Below are 20,571 nucleotides of genomic sequence, written 5' to 3' on the forward strand. Positions count from 1 at the left end.
GGCGAAGCAGTTATCATCCCAACGAGCTATTACAAAAACATACGCTTTAGGGCATACTACTGTCACCCATGGTGCAATACCATACGGTATTGACGTCACCGTCGACAAGTATCGCAGCGTGCAATGCAACTACTCTATTCCAATTGTGATACACGGAATGGATATCATACAAGAATTAAGGTAGGGAAGATGCCTTGAGCGGTATCGCTAACGGCGATTATTGCCGCGCAAATTGTGTTAAAGCTTTTTACGTGTCAGTTTCGAGCAGTGACAATCAGGTGATATCCGTCGACTGACGTGCGTAGCGTCCAGCGCAGCGACGGGATTACTGAACGTCCGGATGTTTTTTACTTGTTAAGCAATGGTGGCAGTAATCAGGCTCAAGTGTGTGTGTGAAGTTGCAATCTTCTGATGCCTTTCTACCGCGAAGGCAAACTGTCAGGCAGATTGTTTATTTCAGAACTTTCCATAAGCTTCTTAAGTGTCGTGATTGCAAAGATGCTGCCACCAAATTCGCCCACCAGATCCGCCATCGCCCTCAGTGAGTTGCGCTCCAGCATCGTGGCCACTCATAAGGTTGGAGGTCACACCGACTACGCAATCCGCGTGCAGGCTGACCGCTTCGACGACCTCGTCTACCGCCGCTTCTCTGCCTTTCTGCAACTGCAGCAGCTCACGCGCCGCCACTTCCAGGACCACGTCGTTTGCTGCGACGGCAATAAAAGCTGCCTACTCGCCCCCTTCCTCGAGCGAGTATTTGTGGACACGGAATTTCCCGTCATGCAGGGCTGTTTCCTCGGCAAAAATTCAAAGACTGTCGTGCGGGAGCGTGTACTATTTCTTAATGCTTTTCTGCTGGAGCTTGAGGAGTCGCTTTGCAAGTGCCCACCTCTGGTCATGACTCGTTGTGAAAAGCAAAATTGCAAAATTACAAAACTGCTGAAAAGCTTTTACGGATGCCTCGATGTATCAGGAAACAATTCTGATTAGAGTTACCTCTCGCACCTACAACGAACCAAATGTGCGTTCGTTAATGCGATAACCAAAAAATCCAATCGACAATGTACTGGAAATTGGCGCTCCGATCGTAAATATTGCGGTCCATGGTTCATCAGTTCGACCAGCTCATCAACGGAAGATGTTGACGACAAGCCATGCATGCCATGTCCATATTTAACAATTAATCTAGCACCCATTTTTTTATTGATCTAGCCTTTCATTCCATAGTTCTCGTGCTTTAACCTTTGACCAAAAGTTACCAATCACTTTAAGTATATGAAAAGTCGCTTAGAAATTAAAGGCAGCGATGGACTTTGTTACTGAGACATGTGACTTGGAGCACTGGACGGAAGTCGCAACAAAAAGCTAGTTGGCGCGCCTTCCGATACTTACAGGTAAGCACTATATCCCAATATTAATAATATGGAATGACAGAATGGTGCAAAAAAAATATACAGTTACAGAGTCGACCACGCCGAGCGTCAGCGAATATTTATAACGTTAAATCTGGCGTCATTTGCAACGCATAAGCCAATTCTTGTCAGTAATTTCGGCCTTCTAATGTATTGCACCACGGACTTTGGTGACTGCAAATTGTGCAAATTTCGAAGTCTGCTATGTGGATTAGGACACATGAAAGGATCGTGCCACCCGAACAATATATAAACAGTCACGCAAGCAAGTCGCAGATTTAGATGTCAGCTGGAGCAACTGGTGCAGCAGCATCTGCCACCGACCGCTGAACTTAGAAAAGAAATGCACAATGCAAAATTCAAAATTCAAAATTCAAAATTCAAAACTGCGGTCTGTATCGCTTTTGACAATCGTACAGTTACATTGGGATCAAAAAGATCCGGAATGCTGGCTTTTTTTGAATACTCATTGTGTTAAATAATGAATTTAATATAAATTTGTCGTCGCTTACGACTAAATGGACGAGCCGACTGAGTTTGGTGAGTACACAAAACCAGCATCTTCTTGTCGGCCAACTCGGCATCGCTTGCACGTGTCTCTGTAAGAAAAGTTCTAAGTCCCAAAAAGCAAATTATTAGCCTCAAACTTAAAAGAGAAAGAAGCCGATAGTCTTGAAGCAGTACGTGGTTGCCTAATCAACAAAGTCAGCGAATATGGCAATTTGTAGCTTTAAAAAGGCTCACCGCAATTTATACATTTCCAATCCCCCTGTAATCCAAATCTCATTCATTAGAACAAACTCGCATGGATTAGTCTAAAGAAATTAACGCCAGGTTACCGGCCACCAGTCCATGTGTGGGGCGATCTTCTTTGACGCCAGCGTGACCTTGAACAGCGTAAATTATAATATAGATTTGTTAGGTATACCAAAATAAAGAAAGATAGTCAATGCTGACAAGTTGCAAAATTTCGTTCATTTCCGTCGATTGGCGGGGGAAAAAGGTAGGCGTGTCGGCTGAAAGGCCAAGAGTTTTGTCTCGATTCGTTGCATTGGAATGCTTTTTCTTAATATTTGAGCTTAAAAGGACAACGTTCTTGTCCTCTGCCATTGGTGTCGATTGCGATTCCCAGCTACATAAATCACATAAGAGCATTCGTCAGCTCTTCCTATTAAATAATCGCTGATGATGAGGTACCTGCAGAATGGCGCATAGGATGGGATTATCGGCAGTCCGTAGTACCGCTTATAACTTCGCGGCAAATTTTCTTTAACTTGAGGCTGCGAAGCTCGTCTTCCACCGCATCCGGGAAGAGCGCACTTGCTCGCCTCGGCATAGGTAACCTTTTGAGCTGAATCAGCGAGATCTTTTGTGATAGCAGCCATTTCAAGTTCAAGTTCAGAAAGCTCGTCAGGGTCAATACTCCAGATAGAGCGCCCAGGCTGCAAGGGGGGCTTGATGGGGCTCCAATCTGGAAGTTTACGAGATTGATGGTCTCTTCCTGGTATTTGAAGGCAACTATTTTCTGCATTTTCCTGCAAAGCAATTGTTTTTTTCTTCGCTGACAAAACTGGTGTCTTCTCGTGGTTCCCCACTGGTGTGTTTTCAGCAGCAGACGGTTGTTTTATTAAAGGCGATAGAGGCTGTTTCGTGTGAGAATATCGCTGCGGTCCATTCGAGGCAATCGATGGAGGCAATTTGTTTTCAATTTTCAAGACAAAAGAGTCGACATCACGAGCATTCTGCAGATTAGTGATCTTTGTCCCAAAGCGCCTTGGGCGTGCAATGCATGCAGACGGCGCCTTTCTCGTCGATTCGGTTTCGTGAAAGACATCCGGGGGAGGTAGCCGTGGCAAAGGCGGGAAGACAGCTGTTTCTGCAAAATAAGGCTGTCGATTCGGGGCTTTATAAAACGAAGAGCTCGCTTGTTTGTTCGACATGAAGGCAACCGATGCGTTTTGATGTAGCTGGAAGCAAGCACAAGTTGAAGTGAGACCGTCACTCTGACCTCACTCGCTCACATTGATGTTTTAAATGGACCGTTTAAGATAAAATTATATAAATTAGTCTGCACAGCTCAATTTTCCCAAATCGCATGTTGTAGATTTTAGTGAAATTTTGAGAATAAGCTCTCACTTTTCACCTATACATAGATCGTCAAGTGAATTGAGAATTATCGATACAAATGAATTATGTTGTGGTACATTGTACCTAGTGATGCCGCACTTCCGAAATGCATCAATTTCGTCAACTTGGCCTACGAGTGCAGCAACTATGCGCATCACAACCGGCACACTACCTGTCGGCACTTTCATCTGCCACTGTATACAATCCAACTCCTTGTTCTGTTGAAGGAGCCGCGGATGCTTTGCGTTTTTTTTGCACAGAGGTGACCCCGCCTGCTCTACCTGCAGTCGTCCTATCTCAACACACGTCTTCAGGTACGAGTCGACACTTTGACTCGGACCTACAATCTGAATTATTACAATGCATATCAAATCCGGGTACAACTTATTCGGCGTCCCTTAAAGCGTTCCATGAGCTGCGTTTATATGGCACAAGGCTCGAGGAGTCGCTTTATCTGTCGCTCTTGTACAAGGCATCGCGCGAGGGTCGCGACGAGGACGTATGGAATAGCTACATGGAATTTGTAAATGACGAAAAGCAAGGAAACGTTCAAGTTAAGCGTACTGCGCGCACAACGTGGCAAGCACTGACGGACGTGAGAATGCAAATGTGCCGCTTTGCGCTTTGGGCTATGTTGGACATGCACCGCGAAAAGGCTATGAAAGAGTTCTATCAAAGAGAAATTGTCGGCAGATATAATCATCAAGGAGTCCATGAAGCGGATGCCCTTAATTTCTTGCTTCGAATGGAGTGCACAAATAAAGTGATGGAAGAACAGGAACGTGAACTGCGACTTCGAGTAGAAACGCTTCTTAACTCGTTAGAGAAGCTTAAAATGCATACTAGCTACTCATCAGCTCATTCTCTCGTGAGACTTATTTTGCATCGGCCGGAATTTTTTGTATTGGCGTCAGCTGACAAAGAGCTTTCTAGAGAAGATCTTAAGGCTCTTGGTGGCACAAAAGGCTGTGCCGAAGCGACGGGAGAAATGATCATTGAGTATTTCGAACGATTTCCGTGTGCGATGGCACTCGATTCGAAACGAATTTCAATTGCAGTTAGTTCTGCAGCAGCCGCTGGTCAGCACGATGCAGCCAAGCTGCTACTGAAGTTTGGATTACGCCACTGCGTACCGGTTGATGCCGGATCATTTGCGCATGTTGTGGAGAGTGCTCCAGACGATACAAAACGATTGAAAATTGCCGAATTGTACGTGCATGCAAAAGAATGTGGTCTTGTCTCTAGAATTGAGGGCTTAGACAGCAGCATTGTCAATTATCTGCTGCACTACGCCATACTGGATGGGAATTATAAGCACATGATGGAGCTCCTGCACGAGATGCAGCTGTGCAGAAATTTGATGAGCAACCGAACACTCCGTGAATTATTTAAAAGTATTGCGCAGTTCCGAGCAAACATCCGTGGAAAAGGCAAACAAATTGACGCGAATCAAAGATTAAACGAATGTCCAACAATAAAGGAATTATTCGAAAGGTTTCCGAATGTGATTCCGTGCACTGTACACTCGTTTTCGCAAGGGATTCTGCAAAGTTTACATGGCGGTGACCTGTCTGTAGCTCTCGGTCTTATGCATGCAGCGCACAGGCATCAGGATGTGAAATTGCGACCAGAGATTTACTCACAGTTGCTGTATCCACTGCTCGCTGGTGGACAACGAGGTGGAGATGAATTAAGTGATGCCAGCGTATTTGAACGATTACGAGTTGAACGTTGCTTTGACAAGCAATACCCGAAACAGCGCGCACATCTAAACTCACTCATCGTGAACATTTGCCAGTCTAATAACGATTTCTTGACACTGCTGGTGTGTCTAGACCGTTGGCAAGCACAAGGCCATCAACCAATGAGTCGGCGTGTTACAATGCGCGTGTTTGAGGTTATATCAAAGCAAATTCAACAAGTCCAAGACGAAAGCCAAGCAACTTTACCTCAAACAGTTTTTGTCGTTAAAGACATGGAACTATCGTATTTGGCTTTCCTCATGCGATATCGCACGATTGTGACATGGGACGCGTGGACAATTGAGCGCGCAATTATCCGATCACGGACTAGTGGTCTGGGCGCTGATGTAGCGGCGTTGCTGACAGAGGCACACTCATGTGGTATGGTGGTCAATAGCACTGCATATGTCTTGTCGCTTCACGTATTAGAAGAACTTGGCCAGCACTCAGCGATCGTGAATTGTGTCGAAAAGATGAAGGCGAATAAATTGTGGGAGAAAGCCATACGGAAGGATGCGAAGGTGCAAGCGATTTTGACACGAGCTGAAGAAAAATTATAAAACTATAAAAGCCACCTACTGGCCTCAGGCTTGAATCAAAGAGTGTAATTTGTCAATGCTTCATTTTCCAAGATTGTGTCCTTCTCTCGTCATCAATAGCTTCGTTATGCGATTTGCTTTTCTTGGCTCGTCTCCCATGCTAGCCATTCTTCGTCAGTCTACAACTTTTTGATATATAGAGCAGGAAAGACGCACTTGTGAACTATGCAGACAGACGAAGCCAAGCGGGCTCGCCAGCGGGAGCACGTTAAGAACAGCTACTATCGAAAGCAGGTATTTACGACCTGGTACCTTCGCTCGCTCACATGTTTATGGATACCGTCACGATTCTTTTTTGTTTAGAATCTCTTGAGCGTTTTACGTTCAGAAGCGAGCGAGTTAGAGCTCAAGTATGCGTGCACGCTACAGCGTAAGCAGCAGCAGATGGCATGGCGTGACGTTGCAGGGGCACTAGGTTGCGATGAAGGGCACAGCGCCTCGGAAGAATTGGTCGAGCAGTACATGCAGCTATCTATGAAGAAGCAGCAACTAGATCAAGAGAATAAAGACCTGAAATTGATGAGGGCGATGTTCACTAAATTTCAGCTCAAGACGGAGCATCTGCTAGAAATTACGCCACAAGTGACGCTCGAGCCGCCTTTAATCGCGGTAGGTACTTGCGCGGTGTTTGCGGCATTCGGGCTCAAAATGAGTCCTACTGGATGTTGGCGCGCACAATAAGGACACCTTTACTTTTAACAAACAAATCCCGTATTCCTGCAGATTGCTGAGGAGATCTTGGATCCCTTGACCATCGCGGAGTGCCACCAACTCGCCTTTAAAGCCTTTCAAGAGATTGCAAGCTTCATGGAGCACAACAGTTATCTCACCACGGGTCTTGAACTCTTTGGCTGGCGAGAACAGCGACGGGAGGCGCCAGATCACGTTAAATTTACGCTAAAGAAGCGCTTCATTGGTTACAGCCCACTCGAAATGTCTTTGCGCGCCTGGCGCGTGGTGTCTTCTCCGCGAGGTCTTGCGGGACTCTACTCGTCGACGATGCGATTGTCTCTTAAGGTCTTACAAGTCGTTGATGACTATAACGTTATCATGCATCGTGTAATGACAAGCGCTGGGACAATGAGAACTGTCGAGTCCTTGTTTTTGATCTCACGATTTCAAATTGATACGGGCTACGCCATTCTCTTTCGGTCCATTGATCGCAATCGATTGCGAAAACGATGCGAAGACGAGATGGCAGAGATTCGGGGTGAGGGCAGGCAGGATAAGTGGCTGGACATGTTTGCATGGTATGTGGCTCATTTCGAATTCGCAATCTCGAACGAGGCCTATACTTACCTTGTGGCGTTACAGGACCTTATATGAAGAAGAATTAGGAAACGATAATGCAGTCACGTACAGCTACGGTGGCATTGTGCACGGCACAGAAGCTGTAGCAACACGCGTTTGGATGTTTGAAGTTCTGTCCCTGGCATTACGATGGGAGCATAAAGTCGTCGGACCTCAGCGGCTTATAAAGTAAAGGCTCCGGTACTTCTGTACTACAGTATAACCTCTGCTAAATGATATTTTTCGTGGACAACAATAATATCAATTATCGAAGGATACCGGATACGTGATCTACCTTTCATGGCTGATACTCTATTGAACAAAAGAGGTGCGCACTCTGATTGGCTGGAAGTGCCATGTGCCATAAAATCAAAACAAGCGTTAAACTGCTCTTCTTCCTTCCGACCCAAAACACAACAAAACTTAATTCCAAGACCGCAAATAAAAAAATCCCCAGAAAAGATACCCCTAAAGCAAGTTAGCTCTCGAAAACTCACGACAAAGAAAAGCTTGAAATCTGCCAAAAGCTTGATAAATTGCCACGCCTGACCTAATCTGTCTTTGCGCTTGGGCCAAGCAATAATTCAACCCACCAAAGCCTCCTACATAAAGCACAATAAGTTCCATTTTGAAAAAGCGATGCAATGTGAAGCTTGTATTCAACAGCTTCGAGGCATAGGTAGATTGTTTTTCGGAAATCTTCTTTTTACACAAAAGGCTACTGGTACTCTATATGAACTTTGTAGCGCGCTCGCACTGCCAAACACACCGCAAACTAGATCAAGTACTTACAGAGTGGGATCATCAATGCATAGCCCGGCGTGTCTGTATCACAACAGAGCTTTTTAAGTCAAATGCTGCAAGGTTCGCAGAGCACCTTAATATCGAAAACGCGCCTTCCTTCTCAAATCAATTGAGAAACTCAAGTCTCTCCATGGCTTCAACGCTTTCAAGTCGCACGGCGAGAGCGGATCTGCTGACATGGAGACGACCGAAGAAGCGCTACCAGCCCTGACAGAAAAGCTGCAAAAATACGAACTACGCGACATCTATAATGGATGAGTCTGGTCTCTTCTATCAAAAGGCTTCGGACAAAATCATTGCGCGCACGCAAATCAAAAGGTCAAAGAAAGACGAAATAAGATTAACTCTTGTTTTCACTGCAAGTACAGATGGCTCATATCGGCTCAAACCGTTAATCATCGGTCACGCACAAAAACCTCGAGCATTCAATAAAAAATCTGGCGAGGAGCTTGGCTTCTTTTGTCGCTGATATAGGAAAGCTGGATGACAAGCGAGTGACTAAAATGCTTTGACGATGAACTAAAAGCGAAGAATCGACAAGTCTTACTTCTGTACGATAATGCGTCATCGCACATCCTTGAATAATTGAAACTCTCTAATGTTGAACTACCCGCTCCCGCCAAATGTAACATCAAAGATTCAGCCTATAGATGCTTGAATCATTGCAGCTTTTAAATGTCGTTATCGCCGCTATCAGCTGCTGGACGCGCTCGATCGGGACGAACAAGGCGCTACAAAAATTTACAGCGTTGATCAGCTTGTGGCAATGCGGAAGCAAAATTGAATGGGGAGAGCTGCCAGAGTCGTTATCGCTAATTGCTTTATACACACTGGACTTTCCGACAATCTTATTCAAGCGCGCAATGAATTGGATCTCGACACAGAGGAAGAAGCAATCGAAAACGAACTTCAAGATGCGATCGACGCCCTTCATATTCCCTAACCCATGTCAGTCGCAAACCTTATATATTTATTCGAGGAAGCGCAGTACGCGCACGTTGGGTTGACGGACAACGAGCTGGTGAAATTGGTGTTAGGCTAGCAGACGAAACAAATCCCGATCCGACGAAGGCAACGAGTCAGACAGAAAATTGCCGGTTTCAGTGCAGCATAATGCTGTGAGCGTTGTCGACAAAATGTTCAACGTCGATAACAAAGATCACAGAGCAGCGCTGAAGGTCCTGCGTGTTCTACAACGCAAAAATCGCGCACAAAAATAGACGCCAGATAACCCTAAAAAATATACCCCAAGTGGCCGGTATAAACCTCCAACAAAGGTTTCCGACGACGGGTGGGTGTCCGACGGCAGGTATGACGTCAGTATACAACGTAAGAAGCTTCTAGAACGATCTAGAAGCATCTTAGGCAATGGTTGCCTTAAAGGGACGTAAATAGAGATCACGCACTGAGGCATGATTTCCTTCGCTTTTTGTCAACAGATTATCAGCAACCTTCAACTTCAAAATTTTGAGTCCAAGCCCCCAAACTCTGCTTACCTGTTCCAGACGCTGCCTTCACCACCATGAATTCTTCTTCGCCACGTCGGAACAATAAGATCGACGGCACTAACTCCCACACGTGTAAGTTCAAGATACAGATAGTGGTGGAGAAAAGGGACCTCTGGGAAGTGACAAGTAAATGTAAAACTGAAATATTATGTCTGAAATTAATTCTAGAAAAACTAACTGGAGCAATGCACGAATGCGATGGGCCAGGCGACCTCCAAAAGGAAGTCTCGAAAAGGAATAGCTATCATAAGTCTTGCGATGAAAGACTACTACTTCGATCGTCAAGTGGTGCGAATGATGCATTGTCGTAGTTTGAAGGACACTTCAAAAGATAAGCCTCGCGAACAAGCTTCTAATCATTAACTTTTTTACAGCCAAGATGGAAGGAATGATGATGTTCTTGAATGCTCCAACAAGACCACAGCTATGAGGTCTCTTGTAAGCGAGGGTCTTGATAAGCTACTCGGAAGCATCTAGGACACATATCAACTCTTGATCACGGCGTTACGGTCGCTTGCGGACACATTCCAGTGAAAGTTAATGACGTTTCGACTACATTAAGCGCAAGGAGCAGGGCGGCGGCGGAGTTACGTTTGGCAAGCGTTCAAGATGAAATATACCAAGCGCAAAGGGTAGCCGGTGAAGAGGGCCCGCACTTATTACGGCTACGGCAAGTACGGACATTGGATTGAGAAGTGCCCCACGGATCCAAGACCATGCGGATTGGCAACGTCGCACCGTGTCAATGTCGGGCACAAGACAGCTTCGAAATCAATCTAGACTTTGGTGACGGTGATAATGAAGCAGTGACGGCAGCGTTAGCAAGTGGCGCATGACTAGTCAATTCTGGTGCGGCAAATTGCATGGTGATCCCAAAGCGTTCATGAGAAGTTTCAAGGATTTCATTTGATCTTGCTAACGACGGTGCAGCTCAGGCGATCGGTAGTGGCAACATCAGCGTAGAAATGAAGACATTTAGAGGAATGAATAAGGGTGCTCACATACGTGTGTCGCATTCCAGAGCTGTAAAGCATATTTTTCTAACGGGGCTTCGCGAAGTCGTTGGATTGATGTCCGTCAACTGTGATGAGATCTTTAATCAGCTAAAGGAAATAAAGCGCAAGATCGTTACACGCAAGGGCAAATTGCTCAAGTTGTGTGAGCATTGACGAAGCGAATACAGCAAGTAAGAACAAATTCCAAGGGGACGCCGCGTTGTTCATATGGCATCTCCGACTTGGTCACATCGGTCCCCCAGGACTTGATGGCATCGTTAAGAAGAAGCCTGGCGTCGGCATTGACCTTAAGTCAGTAAGCTAGCGAAAGATATGATACGGATGTGCGCTTGGCTAGCAGACCCTCGTACGATTTGATTAAACATCGCAGAAGGGCTCTAAAGTGGTCATAGATATTGTGCTATGAGCGCCTTAGAGTTCGGAGATATTCGCTACTTGTCATTATCTAGGCGGGCACGTCGTAATGCGGCCACGCTCTACTTAAGCACACACCCTAGCACAGCGAGGAAGCGGTTAAACCTGCTTCTCTTGCGTGCAGTGAGGTAGTTGTGGTGGGCGCGCAAGCGACCATCACCCACTAAGAACTCTGGTGAAGTGACGTCACGGGAGCGGTAATCCGTCTCCTCGTGCGCACTAATGAATTGCGAGCGTATCTTTATAGATACCTCGCGTAACTGATGACGCTAGCCGTCATCATGGATGACGCTGGGCGTCATCCCTCCTAATGTGAATGCACCCATGTGCATCACATCCACAAGGGTTGGTCACAAATGTGCACCACACCCGAGTGTTGGGTCTAATTACTATTATTTAGTAATTGACCATCCCCTTAAGTACCAAATGTACTTAATGGGGACTGTGTAACATTAGGGCAACTCTAGCCCGTGTTACACATTACATCGACGAAAATCACGCTTTTCCAAAGTGTACCTGGTGAAGAACAAGTCGAAGGTTGCTGACAATGTTTAAGAGCTTGTGGCGTTCGCAGAGACACAGCCCTTTGAGTGTGCCATGCAACATAGAACGGAAAACGGCGACGAATACAATGTTAAAATAGGGAGATGCCAACGCAAAAGTAGAAGAGTATTACGTCTTTATTAATTCGCTTCGATGCCTCTATCCGTTCGACACCAACCATTTTCGCCCTGACTTTACGATACCATGCGAGAGTAGACACTACCGTCCAACGGAAGAGGACGGCCGAACCGCCACGTTTTTCTTCAACATTCCTCCTCAGACGACGCGCTTCCACTAGTCCTTCTGCATCAATCATACAAGGTTAAACAAACCACGTAGTTCCGCCACTCGAGGTCCCGGCTGTGTCTTTGTCAACAGATCGGCTCGCATGAACTTCGACTCCACGAATTCGGGTTTGACAATACCACTTTTGGCGAAATCAAACATGAAATTTATGCGCACGTCCACGTGCTTCGCACTCGCCATGCTTCCTTTTGACTCTAACATCTTGATTGCTGCTTGATTGTCCATTAGCATGGACATTGGCTCCATCACAGGAAGTCCAATCTCCTTCAGCAACTCTCGCAATCCTAGCAGCTCTCGTCCGACATGTGATGCCGTGGTGTATCCGGCCTTCATGGTCGACAAGGATACTCCAGTCTGCTTTTTGCGGCTCAAATGCACGATAACTTTACTCACCGTAAGTACTCCACCTGTAATTGACTTGCGGTCGGACTTGTCTGCCGCAAAGTCTGAGTCACTCCAGCTTGTCACCGTGAGATCATTTTTCTCTTCTTCAAGGCTCATGTTAAGCTTCATGTCTTTTGTTGTCTTCAGGTACCTCGCGACGCGTTTTGCTAACTTCCAGTCGTTGCTAGTGGGCTAATGCGTAGGTCTCGTGGCTTTGTTGACCGCAAAGCTAATGTCAGGCCTTGAAAACCGGGCAAAACACAGAAGGCTACTAACTAACGCCTGAAAGTCTCGGATAGTAGGCTCGCCCTTTTTGCATTGTTTTTTTACAGGTACACATATTCTAATTTATGGTCGTTGCTGTCGTCACCGATGGGCGCCTTCATGCCGTTTGCTTCACCAGACCATGTTGTATCAGCCAACATAAGGCAAGTACCAGTATTACCTTGATCGTGCACAATTCCATCACCGCGGCTAACGTCAAGCCGCAGTCAACACCGAAGACCTGCTTGTTTCCGCAGGCAACAAGCCTTTAAAACGATCGATCTCTCCGTCTGCGTCCAACTTGGTCTAACACCCATTTGGTGTGTAGGATATGGCTTTCCTTTGCGGCACTTCCACATTCCACACATCGTTGTCTTCCAAGACTCGCAGCTCCTCATCCATCGCTGCCACCCACTTGTCTTTTAGACCGGTTTCCATGGCCTGATCGTAGGAACCGTCGCACGCAACTTCATCAACTTCCTTTAGGTGCAATCGCCGTAGTTGATCGTTTGTTCCTTCGTTAGGGTCTCAACGCTCTTGACATGCTGAGTTACGACCACGACCTTGTCCCCTGGAATGTACACACGGTACCCCTTCACTTCATCGCTCTTTCCTATGATCACGCCTTGTTTGTCGCGAGCTCCTAATGACTTGTTCTTCGAGTCCTGGTGCACAGTGCAAGGTGACTAAAAAAAAGCCACAATTTTACTTAAAACAGGTACCTTCTTTGTCAACACTTGTAGAGGTGATAGCCGACCAGCATTTCGCCAGACTTGGGCTTCGATTTCGTATGTAGGCCGCATACTCGGCCGCATCGCCCCAAAAGCTCAGCAGCAGACCGCACGCAACACCATGGTACGCACCATATATTATAAATGGTGCGATGCATTTCTTTCGGCCTTATCATTGCTGGCTTGGTTTTTAGGTTCACAAATTTGCCTCGCAATTCCTGTGTCCTTGCAAAAGAATTCCAGAGTTCGATATTCTCCTTCGCCGTCTGTTCGTAGTACGTGAATGCGACAATTAAACTGCCTCTCGAAAAATGCCATGAAATGTTTATGCTTTTGGGCCGTCACGTGCCAGGAAAACTCTGCAGTAGTTCGTTAGATTGTCCAAAATTAACCATATTACGAATCCCAATCTGTCGCGAGGAGTCATGGGACCCTTCAGGTCAGAGCAATCGACTCCTCCGATGACATCGATCGGCGCATTCTTGCGCTAGTTCTTGGTCTGCTTGGCATGAGCGCAAGCTAGACAGTTCGTTCGCACGTGATTCATCGGTCAGCTGTATACCGGAGGCGGGATCCTTTGCCATTCGAAGGATCGTGTCTTAATTTAGATGGCCCAACCTTCTGTGAAAGTGCATAAGCGTGCCCTGTTGCACGTCTTTACTTACTTCGATTTCGCTCTACGCTATAGCTGTCATTAGCACATCCGATGATAGTTTATCACCTCCGCGATCGTGATCTTGCACAATAAGCACGTTGTTCTTCTTGTCCACGTCGAAGATGACCACCCAACTGTCGAGGTTGCCGACGAATCTGTTATCACCCATGTTGGCTATCTTAAAGCCTTTATCCTTCAAAATTCCATAGGATATAATGTTCCTTTCTAGGTTCTCGGCATATTCGACGTCCAGGAGTCGTACTTAGGTGACCTTGCCCATCACGGTCGTCGTGATTGTGACGCTTCCTCGCTTCGTTATGCGCAGGGCCCCGCCGTCAGCTGCAATACACTCACTTTGATAGTCCTCTCGGTTCTCGAGCACTTTCACATCGTTTACCAGGTAACGGCTCGAGCCACTATCCGGATCCAATAGCCGTGATAAGTACTAGAGTCGTCCACTGCAAGCACAAAATCCACGTCGTCGCTCGCCTCTCTTGCGACCTTATTTACCGGACACGTAGACTTAATGTGTTTAGGTTTGTCGTAGCCGTAGCACTTCCGATTGTCTCTTCATGCGTTCCGGCCTTTCGCGCACGTTACGGACGTTAATAACGACCACGCAGCTCGATCTCGGTCGATTGCCCGAAGTGCGCAAGCTCCTCCGCTTGGTGCAAGTAATCAATCCTTGTCAGATTCAACGCGCCAGCATAGAGACTTTCATCGCCGGGTCAGCGTAGTGGACAATGTTGTCCTGTGCTAAAATTTCTGCTCCACCGCACGCCTCGCTTACCCCGACCAGATACTAATAATGACCTGTGCAGCTGCGCTTGGGGCTCTTGGCGACAGAATAGTTTAATACTCTGTGCTGGCGTGATCTTGTTTGCAAACTCGTGGAGCAGCCTTTGCATGGCATGCTCCAACGTTGACTTCTCTTGCCACCACCCTTCGACTTGGCGGTTGTAGTCACCGCTGGGCCATTCCGGTGAGATTGTGTCCAGGAATATCGATCTTCACACCCTCGCTCCATGGATATTCGCTCGCTCTCTCAGCAAAAAAGACTTCCCGCACGAACTTCCCCCAAGATAGGAACCAACTTCTTAATCCTGGTAAAGCTCTTTTCCGTCAAAAAGACGGATATTCAGCTTGCGCTGTCTTGCGTCCAGCACCCTCGCATACGGCGCGGCCTGTTGCGGTGGCGCGTGGTGATATACTGGAGGTGGCACAAGTGTTGTGGTAACCCTGTAACGGGGCTTTACTGACTTGTACTGCTTCAGTACAAGTCCACTTCGCACTGCCTCAGTGCGAGTGGTGCCTCACGTCACTTCACGTGCACTATTACGTGCAGAGGAAGACTCTTTAAAACACTTGCTTTAAAGAGGGTTATTTAAAACCTGTATTAATATAATTAAGTTCTTGTGTTCTATCTACTTAATACTAACTTAACTATAAACTAATACAAAACATGTAATAAAAGTCTTATATGTTTTTCTGGACATATAAGACTTATATTACATGTTTTGTATTAGTTTATAGTTAAGTTATGTCTTACTGGACCGCGGAGAAAGTAGATATAATGGTCTATATCTACCAATAAATAAGCCTTTAGAATATTAATATGTAAAGTAATATTCTCCAAATATTATCTACCTTTTACATAATATATTAATTATCAACCTATAATTGTTAATCTCATGTAACGATACACCCCGTTACAAACCCCGGCTGAGGCGCCTGTGGCATCTCGACATTCTCAGCCGCCCTTACATACCCCGGTTGATTCATTCCGAAGTACGTCCCTGGCGACATATGTGGCGATCGAGCCCTCGACGGTGTCATGTCGAAAGCACGCCGATCAATGGTTCGCTCCAGGCCTATTGCCGACCCGAACACACTGGACTCCTTGTCCATCGGCTGGTCCTTGCCACTTGTGACGCCCCAGCCTGGCCATACGCTCCGCTAGTTCCGTAAGCCGGCCCAACATCCTTTGCTCCGTGTTTTGTGGCAACGCCTCTGCCTTGACTTCTAAGTCTTTGCCTTGTAGACTGGCCCTTTCGCGACCAGCCCCTGTCTTTGGCCGGGCGGCATGATCCATTAAGCTCATAACCTGTTAGAATAGGAAGATGCCAACGCAAAAGTAGAAGTGTACTATGTCTTTTTCTACTCGCTTCGATGCTTCCATCCCTTCGACATTAACCATTTTCGCCCTGACTTTACGACACCATCCGAGGATAGAAACTACCGTCCAACGGAAGAGGTCGGCCGACCGCCTCGTTTTTTGTAGCGACCACTGCTTCTTCAACATATAAGCTAGACAAGTTGGCCAGGTTTCTTAACAAGCGTGACATCGTACATAGGTTGAAATAACCATACTTTTCGCAACTCAACGGAAACGCTGAGTGCACTAACCGTACCCTGGTGGAATGCGTACGATGCTCGAATATGCAATTTTTGTACTTAACTGGGCGAAGCAATTATGACGGCTCTGCTTATGCAAGAAAGTTGACCACCGCATGCGTTCAACAGCAACAGTCGCAGTACAAACTGTGCGCCGCCAAGAAGCCATTGTTGAACACGCTTACAAGTTTTTGGTTGTCGCGCATGCCAAAAAAAATCGAACTTATTTGGATGCACAGTCAGTACGTGCAGCTTATTGAATTACCCTAATTACGAAAAGCGTAACAATTTTGAAATTTGACGGTGGCGCGTGCTAAAGAGCCGCGGCGTACAACTCATGGAGGACATCTTTGTCGGTGGAAGAAGTACGTACTACGAAGTCAAGCATGTGCTAGTCGATTTACAAGGTGCTGAGGGTGGTGCGGCGGACCGCGTTAAACAGCGAAGATTGGATGAGAAAGGTGAAAAAACACGACGAAAAGACACAATTTCAGCTTGGCAGCAATTGACAGACGAATGCAATCGTTCGAAAAACGATAAAAATTCTCTTGGCCAAGCTAAACGCACCAAAGTCGACGCCAAGTACTAGGATGGGTGTCTAACACGGAACAAGAGAGCTATAACAATACCGAGGCAGTGTACATCGTCAATACAGTGGGAAAATGTCGATCACGGATAAGTCGGCTAATAAAAAAATTAAATTCAGCGACGCACGCAAGTGGAAGCAAGACATGCCACTATTGCATATAATGGCGCTACACCATTCGATGCCGTTAATTTTTTAATTAAAGACAAATTAGACGACGAGATAAAAAAGGTACATACAAAGCGCGTCTGTTGGCAAAGGGATTCTCACAGAAGTGCGTAATCGACTATGAACATACTTTCCACGCGTACTTTTATTAAGATTGCTCTTGCGATGGCTGCCAAGTACAGCCCCAGATAGACGTTAAATGGCTCATTTTAACGGCGTCTACAGCTACATGGTGTAGCGGACGGATCTTGACAATAAGAAGCCAGACCACGAATTCAGGCTCAAGAGAGTTTTGTACGGCTTATAGCAGTCAACGCGCAAATGGAACCAAGCTATTGACGACGGTATGCTCATGCTGGAATCCGACAGGTGCAAGACAAATCATTGCGTGTAAGATAAACGTTACGGAATTTTTGTGTAGGAAATTTTATATACAACCGGTTGGAGGGGTTCCTAGTACATTAGCTCGAGCTCATAAAATTAATTATTAGCATTCTATCAGCAAATTTAATTCATAGTAGCTTTAAATCTTCGAAGCAAATGGAACAATATCCAGGATATAGTCACAAGATGATAGATGGCGGGGCTCGTAAAAGCAAATTACTCGTAGAATTACCCGCAGCATTTTGCAAGCTGCATCAATGTAGTAAAAAATTGCGACGTAGCATTAACTCGATAGCCGTGATTCATATCGTTGTAACTTAACACGAACCAGATAGCCGTGAAAATGCCTTTTAATCCCAAGTTAAATATAGTGTAACAACTCAGTATCCAATTACAATTTTAAAAAGCTGCGGACAAATTGTTGGAGAAGATATTGACGTTGCACAAAAGCTAAAAAGCCATTTTTCCGTTTAAGACAACCAAAGTAAATTCTAATATATGTGCGCTCAGGTATATCGTCTATTTCAAGTCCAAGCACCGCGTCTACCAGACCAAAAAAATTCGCCCGCTGGTCGTGTCAATACAGCCACAGCGCGTAGAAAGGGTTAAATTCTCACAGTCTCGTTGCATAAATCAACATCAGCAGCTTTTTCAGAATTAAGACTGATGACACCTGGGAGGGTGTATCAATATGCCGGATCCCCTCATTAAATGCTTTGGACAAAGCAAAAAAAACGATTTTTTTATCACTACCACGAGCTTCGGCTCAATAAAAGCCACTAGTGTGGCCTATCAATATTATAATGTTTATATAGATGGAGCTGACACGACTTAAGGCCATTTAAGGGATGTAGGCGGGCACGTCGTAATGCGGCCACGCTCTACTTAAGCACACACCCTAGCACAGCGAGGAAGCGATTAAACCTGCTTCTCTTGCGTGCAGTGAGGCAGTTGTGGCGGGCGCGCAAGCGACCTCACCCAACACGCTAAGAACTCTGGTAAATTGTCGTCACGGGAGCGGTAATCCGTCTCCTCGTGCGCACTTACCAAGTAGGTAGTAATTTTCAGACTGATTTATATTTAATAGAATTAAATACAAATATCTATTTTTACCAATTGATGACGCTAGCCGTCATCCCTCCTAATGTGGATGTACCCATGTGCATCACATACACAGGGGTTGTTCACAAATGTGCACCACACCCGAGTGTTGGGTCTAATTGCTTATTATTTAGTAATTGACCATCCCCTTAAGTACATTAAGTATACTTAACGGGGACTGTGTTACATAGGGGCAACTTTACCCCGTTACAATGAAGGTTGCGATTTCTGAACTGCTATTGTATCGATTTAATTGCATTCGTAGATGTTTTAATCTTAATCAATCAAGGATCAACTTTGGCTCAAACGTTGAGAGAAAAGGTCACGTCTTGACCCTTGACCCACTTTCTGTCTTACGAGGTAAATATTGCGTGTGCCAGACTTCGGATCACGTCGGAGGTTTGATTCTATAGTCACAAAAAGTCCGATGTAGCCAAAACGTTTAGGCGGGCACGTCGTAATGCGGCCACGCTCTACTTAGACACACACCCTAGCACAGCGAGTAAGCGGTTTGACCAGCTTCTCTTGCGTGCAGTCAGGCACTTGCGGTGGGCGCGTTAGTGACTTCACCCAACGCACTAAGTTGTAACGGGGCACTACGACTTTTACTGCTTCAGTACAAGTCCACTTCGCACTGCTTCAGTTGCGAGTGGTGCCTTACGTTACACTAGTACCTGCAGAGGAAGACTAATCTTGAAGACAACTACCTTAAAGAGGGTTACATGAAAATGTATTTATATAATTAAGTTTCTCTTCTTTCTATCTGTTAATGCTAACCTTATTATGAACTAATACTAAACATGCAATTGAAAGAGTATCTGTGTCTCTCTCTTTTTCACGTTTACAGTTAATTAGTCTGCGAAATGAATACTATAATGCCCTATACCTATTTATGGATAAGATTTCAAAACATTACTCTATAAAGTAATATTCTCCAAATATTATCTACCTTTTAGATAATATATTAATTAACAACCTTTAAGTGTCAATTTCATGTAACGATACACCCCTTTACATCACCCCTCCCTTAGACGACAATCACACTGACTTTCATTGGATGAGGTAGTCACTATGTGACCACTTATTTGAAAAAACGATCTTGATTGGTCAGAACCATCATTTTAAATTCTATCGCATGAAGAACAAACTCATGCGGGGTGTTGATAGTGCTGCGCTTTCGGCTGCGGTTCGTGCAGCCGCGCGTGACGCACTGTTATCTCTTGCGGCAGACGGAACGTCTGCTGTAGTATCTTCCCCTCGCGCAACACTAGATGTTGCGGGTGCACGTGGTGATTCACCACGAGAATGCGACCTCCTTCGACGGTCGACTACGAATGCGAGTCGGACGAAATGGCCGACTCGGGGAGAATCGAACAGTCGCCTGATAGACGTCAGGCGGCTGACTATGAGCCTTCGAACGAGAGGGCTCATTCTGATAAACGTGTTAATAGTCTATTTATTTCCGACGATGAGGATGATCCTTCATCGCCCGTTCTGTCTCCCGTATGGTCACCTGCACCTGTTTCTTTGCAAGGTGATGACGATGGCGCAAGCTATCGTAAGAGAAATTCTTGTGGTACCCCTGCTTCAGTGGGTACCACTCAGTGGAGTGAAGACAGTAAAATGTGTCATCTCGCCCCTGAGAAGAAATCGTGGCTTTTGCCAGACAAGCTAATCAATAGCTTGTCTGGAGAGACTACTCCTAACAATAAATATCCCTATTTATCGCGACAAAGCTATATGGCCTTGATCCCAGCGCGAAGAACTTTCGCGCTGAGGAAGATTTTTTTCTCGATGCTTTTCTTAAGCATCGATGGTTTAGTAGCAACAATAAGCGAGACTTTGTCTCGTCTCAAATACATTTTCTCGATGCTTGTCTTAAGCATCGATGGTTTAGTGGCAACAATAAGCGAGACTTTGTCTCGCTTATGCAAGCCTGGAGCGCGTTCATTTGTGATGTCAAGGACATTGGACGCGAAGCCTGGCTTCAAAAACTTTACGCGAATCGCGTTAAGTTTAAGAATCAAACTCCAACCGGTGCAAAGTATAAATTGCATCGGTTGTCACCTGAGGCTGGACTCCCATGACTCACGTGGGGTGATCCGTGTCCGTGTTGTGAAGACAACTCGAAGAGGGTAAAAGG

The 20,571-nt window shown here is 45.8% G+C and overlaps 4 protein-coding genes across 4 annotated transcripts; 2 read left to right on the forward strand and 2 right to left on the reverse strand.

Moving 5' to 3' along the window:
• Positions 1-498: 498 nt before the first annotated feature.
• Positions 499-990, forward strand: CCR75_007177 (uncharacterized protein; the record flags this gene model as incomplete). The annotated part of the gene is made up of 1 exon (XM_067965241.1): positions 499-990. One exon carries the CDS (start codon positions 499-501, stop codon positions 988-990), a length of 492 nt encoding a protein of 163 aa, XP_067820352.1.
• Positions 991-1,690: 700 nt separating this feature from the next.
• CCR75_007176 (uncharacterized protein) lies at positions 1,691-3,519 on the reverse strand (the record flags this gene model as incomplete). Its single annotated transcript, XM_067965240.1, has 6 exons — positions 2,610-3,519; positions 2,370-2,544; positions 2,252-2,299; positions 2,157-2,227; positions 1,925-2,025; positions 1,691-1,743 (listed from the first exon to the last, which is right to left on the reverse strand). Exons 1-6 carry the CDS (start codon positions 3,350-3,352, stop codon positions 1,691-1,693), a joined length of 1,191 nt encoding a protein of 396 aa, XP_067820351.1. The 5' UTR covers positions 3,353-3,519.
• A 126-nt stretch (positions 3,520-3,645) lies between these two features.
• On the forward strand, positions 3,646-5,841 carry CCR75_007175 (uncharacterized protein; the record flags this gene model as incomplete). The annotated part of the gene is made up of 1 exon (XM_067965239.1): positions 3,646-5,841. The coding sequence occupies one exon, from the start codon at positions 3,646-3,648 to the stop codon at positions 5,839-5,841; it is 2,196 nt and encodes a 731-aa protein (XP_067820354.1).
• A 9,806-nt stretch (positions 5,842-15,647) lies between these two features.
• Positions 15,648-15,887, reverse strand: CCR75_007174 (uncharacterized protein; the record flags this gene model as incomplete). The annotated part of the gene is made up of 1 exon (XM_067965238.1): positions 15,648-15,887. One exon carries the CDS (start codon positions 15,885-15,887, stop codon positions 15,648-15,650), a length of 240 nt encoding a protein of 79 aa, XP_067820353.1.
• Positions 15,888-20,571: the final 4,684 nt, after the last annotated feature.

The sequence above is a fragment of the Bremia lactucae genome, linkage group LG1, assembly GCF_004359215.1.
Source record: "Bremia lactucae strain SF5 linkage group LG1, whole genome shotgun sequence".
In the NCBI taxonomy this organism is placed as follows: Eukaryota; Oomycota; class Peronosporomycetes; order Peronosporales; family Peronosporaceae; genus Bremia; species Bremia lactucae.